Source organism: Grampus griseus, assembly GCF_964374135.1.
Source record: "Grampus griseus genome assembly, chromosome: 15".
Lineage (NCBI taxonomy): Eukaryota > Metazoa > Chordata > Mammalia > Artiodactyla > Delphinidae > Grampus > Grampus griseus.
In genome coordinates, this window is record NC_139009.1 from 29300157 (window position 1) to 29306156 (window position 6000).

General features: G+C 38.8%; 1 protein-coding gene across 1 annotated transcript in view; it reads left to right on the forward strand.

The window, feature by feature from the left end:
• QPCT (glutaminyl-peptide cyclotransferase) overlaps positions 1-5777 on the forward strand; it is a 28449-nt gene extending 22672 nt beyond the window's left edge. Inside the window, exons 5-7 of the mRNA XM_082672682.1 lie at positions 403-502; positions 3483-3599; positions 5080-5777. Coding sequence (XP_082528808.1) covers positions 403-502; positions 3483-3599; positions 5080-5225 — 363 coding nt within the window. The 3' untranslated portion in view covers positions 5226-5777. The remainder of the gene's footprint in view (positions 1-402; positions 503-3482; positions 3600-5079) is intronic.
• Positions 5778-6000: the final 223 nt, after the last annotated feature.

The window sequence follows — 6000 nt, forward strand, 5'->3', positions numbered from 1 at the left end:
TTTTTTCACCTATTCTGCCTTTTATTAATTTTATTTATTTATTTTTGCTGTGTTGGGTCTTCGTTTCTGTGCGAGGGCTTTCTCTAGTTGTGGCAAGCGGGGGCCACTCTTCATCGCGGTGCGCGGGCCTCTCACTATCGTGGCCTCTCTTGTTGCGGAGCACAGGCTCCAGACGCGCAGGCTCAGTAGTTGTGGCTCACGGGCCTAGTTGCTCCGTGGCCTGTGGGATCCTCCCAGACCAGGGCTCGAACCCGTGTCCCCTGCATTAGCAGGCAGATTCTCAGCCACTGCGCCACCAGGGAAGCCCCGTGCAGTTAGTTTTGACTGATTTTTTGTTTTTCCATTGATGAGTATGAAATGTGTTTTGGCGACAGTAATTATACAATATTTTTTCTCCCTTAGGACTTATTGATCTTACTGGATTTAATTGGAGCTCCAAACCCAACATTTCCCAACTTTTTCCCAAACACTGCCAGATGGTTTCATAGACTTCAAGCAATTGGTAAGCACCACGGTTATTAAAGAGTCAAACCTGGTTTCTTCCCACTGACAAACACTGAGTTTTAAAATTCAGAATTTATGATTTAAGTGTGTGATTTGAGTACACAATATACTTTACTGGCTTTTTTTCTTGCTTTATTGATTAGTTTATTATTCCTATTCATCTCTTTTAGAAGACCCACTTTATTTTCCTGCATGAAACTGAATTTTGAAACGGAAACATAAAATACTACATTTCATATTTGCATATCCTTAGAAATGGCTTGGAAATATTTTCTCAGAGTCCTGTTTGAAGCATATGGAATGCATTTTTAGGGAAAACTCAGCAAAGCATGTTGGATAATGATGAATGTTATGTCCTCATAATGATACCAAAAGATATTCTTTAATGTTTCTTTCTTTTCCATCTCAGTCTTTGTCATCTTCTCTTTTCTGCTTTATGCAGATGTGATTTTCTTTTAAATCTAGTACAATCTCTGCTTACTTTCCAAAGGTGTAAGAGATGGCGATGCAAGAGCAAGCCAAAATCCTTCAAGAGTCATTTAAGAGAAGGTTCAGTGTCAAATAAATGAGTGGAAGGGACCAGATAAGGTTAGGCCAGACCAGCCAAGGAAACAAAGATATCTATGGCTCAGGAGAGAGGCTTGGGGCTTGCAGAAGGAAAAGGAGAATAACTTCTTTCTCTTGTACCTCCACTCCATACACCCTTCCCTCTCCACACACATACACACGAACACCCCAAAACAAAACACAACAAAGCACAAAAAATTGGCCTCAGGGAGAGGTGAGCATGCGATAGAATTTTATTATAGAATCCAGGCCAGGAGCCCTGCTTTGAGGCAAGAACATCAGGCTAAGAATTCCTTTCTAGCCACACAGACTTCTTGGAGTAGGATAGGGTTGTACTTTCTTCTCAGCAGTGGGGAAAATGCTGCCATCTCAACTCATGCTTTTGCCACGAGTTCAGAACGTGCTTATATCCAGATCTAGAATATTATGAAAGAAACTTTTACCTGAACCTCAGACGCTTATCTTTGGCAAATTTAAATTTCTAGTTTGCAAGAATTGCTATTATGGTATTATTAATGTAAGCTTCTTGGGGACACTTCCTTACAGCATGTTTTCCTTACTTTGAGTAGCCTCAAGAAATTGGGTTTGGCCTTCTGTCAAGGATTTGATTCCCTTCTCTTATTTCCTCCACTGGAATGAATTTATATCAGTAACTCACATCTTAATACAATTTTAACCCATTGTATAACCCACTGAGTGATACTTACACTTCAAACCATATCTGTAATTGTATAAGGAAAAGTTGTAGCCTAAGGTAAAGGAATTATAATTATCAATAAACGGATGGGAATATTGTTTTGGTCATAGTAGGGGCTTTCTTGATGTTCCTAAAATCACATTACATGTGAATGCTTACCACTCGGTCTAATTTTACCCTTTAAATTTAGTAATTAAAATAACCAATCCTGGAAAGTTTCATTCAGTTGTCTTAAACTCTTCTTGTGATCTCTTATCATCTTGTAACATAGGCTCATGTTATATGTAATCCTGTATGTAATACATGGGTTCTATATTGCAAGATGACAGGACTGATGGAAAGTAGGCCGATGGTTCTCAAATTTTAGTGTGCATTAGAATCACCCGGAGGGCTTGTTACACCACAGATCGCTGGACCTCACCCCCAGAATTTCTAATTCAGTTGGTCTGAGGTGGGACCAGATAATTTGCATTTCTAACAAGTTCCCAGGTGGTACTGATGCAGCTGATGAGAGACCACTTTGAGAACCACTGATGCAAGTCATAATAGGTATCCCTTTCCCAAAGAGTGGTCACTCAGTCTAGTACTTCATACCTGTTCTCTCTAAGGATTCCCCTTTCAAGCTCTGCATCTCCTCGTAAGGCATCCTTCATGCAGGATTGAGGATCTGTAAGTATCTACACCTGTGTTTTTTCTCTCCATTTTCCTCTAGCTTTCTCATTCTCCATCTCTCTATTGTTCTGTTGAGTTTCTGATTCTAAGGAGGTTCTCACCTGTAAAGCTAGAATCATGTGTGACTCTTAGAAGGACTCCAAAATGTCCATACCCAAGTTCAGCTCAGAGGGTTTTTTTTTTCTTTTTTACCAACAGGTTTATTAAGATCCATGGTCAGTTACAAGTTTGGTTTGGTTTTTGGTCACTGGCCCCAAATGCCACTATTCTGAGTTTACATCAAAATACAAAGCCCAACATTTACAGTTTGAAAACTTAAAAAAACAGACGCCAACAACAAAGGCTTTTAAAAATCTCGGTTGAAATGTTCTCCCTCCTGCGTCATCTGTAGAATGAAAGGCATGTGAGATGCTGTGAGGATTTCTGACAGTGAACTCGTATTCATCATGTACTTTGAATATTTAAATGTTACCAAAATATGACTGTGTCTTTGAGTGCTTGATTTGATTGAAGGTACAAATGATGCTTTTGACCATCTTTGGTTGTAAACAAAGCCGGCAGCCTGCCCTCAGGGGACAAGGTGGTGACGGCCCTGATGACCTGCTGAGTGGCCTGGGGGCGTCTTTGCTCCCATAGGGTCTCTCCTTCTCAAAAGCAGGCGTGTGGCCCAGACTTGGAACTGCTGGGAGAACAGAGTGGCCCTTGCTTTGCCAAACGTGGCAGCAAAATCAGCTTTAAAATCGTGAACCAGAGGAGAACGATTGTCTAATTTTGTTAGGGCTCTCTTTTAGGGCCTGATTCTTCTTTGGAGCCAGAGGCTGGGTTCCTGTCCTGGGGTCTCACCGCCCACCTCCAGGGCAGTGAGGGCAGAGGCCCCGGGCCCTCTGGGGAGGCCTGACTCCTGCAGCTCAGAGGTTTTTGTCATGGGTGTACTACTGCATAATGTCTTAAAACCAAGTGTCAAGATTTCAAACTCCTTATGCATCTGACTGTTGATCAGATAAAAGGATATGTTCATCTGCTGTCTAATTATCATCTGCAGAACATGAACTCCATGAATTAGGTTTGCTCAAGGATCACTCTTGGGAGAGGCAGTATTTCCAGAATTATGGTTATGGAGGTGTGATTCAGGATGACCATATTCCATTTTTAAGAAAAGGTAATGTATGAGTGTATATATGTATGCATGCCTGCACATGTGTGTTTTTCACCTATTATATTTATTGTATTTTATATGCATTTGCGACAGTCTAGAAGTGTGAAGAACCATTAAATTTAATAACTGATTAAGTAAATCATTCACCAATCATCTCGTGGCTTCTATTTTTTTTTTATGAAAGTCATTCCAAATCCCTGAGGACACTTTTACATTTTTTCCTACACATTAAATATTTATCAAATCTCATATACCTCTGACATCCTGCCTTCCCTTTCATAGAGCTAGATTGTATTCTTATAGTTTGTGTAACTGTGGTGTTTTCCTGCTAATAAAGAAGAAATATTCTTTTTCTTCTTTAAAATTTATTTATGTTTGGCTGCATCGGGTCTTCGTTGATGTGCGCGGGCTTTCTCTAGTTGTGGCGAGCAGGGCCCAATCTTGGTTGCGGTGCGCCGGCTTCTCATAGCGGTGGCTTCTCATTATGGAGCACGGGCTCTAGGCATGCAGGCTCAGTAGTTGAAGTGCACGGGCTTAGTTGCTTTGCGGCACGTGGGATTTTCCTGAACCACGGCTCGAACCCATGCTCCCTGCATTGGCAGGCGGATTCTTTACCACTGCACCACTAGAGAAGTTCCGCCTCCCTATTCTTTACATAGGAGCAAGAGTTATCTTTAAAAAATGTCAATCAAATTATGTTACTTCCCTACTCTAAAGCTCTGGTAGCTTGCCATCAAGTAGAAAAAGACCCAAAGTCTTTATCATGACCTACAAGGGCCTCCATTTTATACCTCTTTTCTCCCTCACCATCACCTCCTACCTCTCTCTCTAATTATTGCTCTGATCCAGCCACATTGCTTGAGGAACACATTGCCATTCCTCAAGCAGGCCGAGCACACTTCTACCTCAGGACCTTTGCACTTGCTAAAACTGCTGCCTGGAATGCTCATCCCCAGATCTTCACACAGCTTGCTTTCTCCTTTGTTACATCTATTTAAATGTTAGCTTCTCAAAGAGGCCTTCCCTGATTTTAAATACCTCTTTATTGGCCCTACTCTCTGCCTCTCATTCTCTATTCCCTTACCTTGTTTTACTATTCGTTATAAGCCTTCTCACTTTCTAAAATTATTTTTTGTATTTGTTTATTTGTTTCTTTCTCTAGTAGAATGTAAGCTTCATATGAGCAGGGCTTTGCCTTTTCACTGATGAACCCTCAATTCCTAGAATAGGGGCTGGTACATAGTAAGTGCTTTTTAATTATTTACTGAATTACTTAACATTTGTTTAACGAATGAATGACTTTGGAGTATAAGGGTAAGATACAGGGAAGTACACAAAAGATGATGAACGATCAGCTGTGTTTATATAATATAGTATAGTACAGTATATAGTACAGTCCTACTCAAATTTCCTTGAAGAATGATACTTTCTAGTTTACTCATGGGAAATATGCACTTAATTACAAGTTGTTTCATCTTGTTAGGTGTTCCAGTTTTGCATCTGATACCATCTCCTTTCCCTGAAGTCTGGCACACCATGGATGACAATGAAGAAAATTTGGATAAAACAACCATTGATAATCTAAACAAAATCCTAAAAGTCTTTGTGTTAGAATATCTTCATTTGTAATATTCTGGTTTAGTTTATGATAATTGCATCTAGTATTATATTCAAAAGTCAAGGCACCCTTTAAAATAATCTGACTCCAGATGCTGTGTGGAAACTTCTGTGTGGAAACTTCTATCCTATAGATTCATTCTATAGGTATCTTTGAATATCCTAGATTTATGTCATGTCCAAATTGCTTATTCATTTTCATCTAGTGATAAAGAAAGGGAAATGTAAGAAAAACTGAAGGTAAATATCTTTTAAGAACTTCTTTAGATAAGAAACTATGAAGCTAAATCAGATGTGTATAGTCAGTATCACGTTTTTCTAAATAGTACTTAAATATGATGGTCATGTGCAAAGTGTAGCCTTAGTTTTATGATTTTCTTATACTTGGGAATCTATTGCATATAATACAAAACAGAGATGCAGTTTGAAGACTCAATTTCTTTGAGAAATCTTTGTATGGTTTATTTCATGGAAGTTAAATCAGAATTAAATGCCATGTTGTGAATGTCTTTTTTAATATATGAATGAAAAATTGTATAACTTAAAGTATAGCTCAATTTTTATAGAGTTTTACAAATTTAACATTTTTATTGTAAAATAATATAGTCAGTACCAAAAATCTAGAAAATGGAGAAAAGAAAAAAACCCTATAATTTCATTATATTAGCAGAGTAACCATTTACTCTAGTTTTCCCTCACATATTTTCAATGCAGTTTTTATGTCATTATAATCAAACTACCTACAAGTTTTTGGCCTTTTTTCTGTTAAATTACATAATTACCAGAC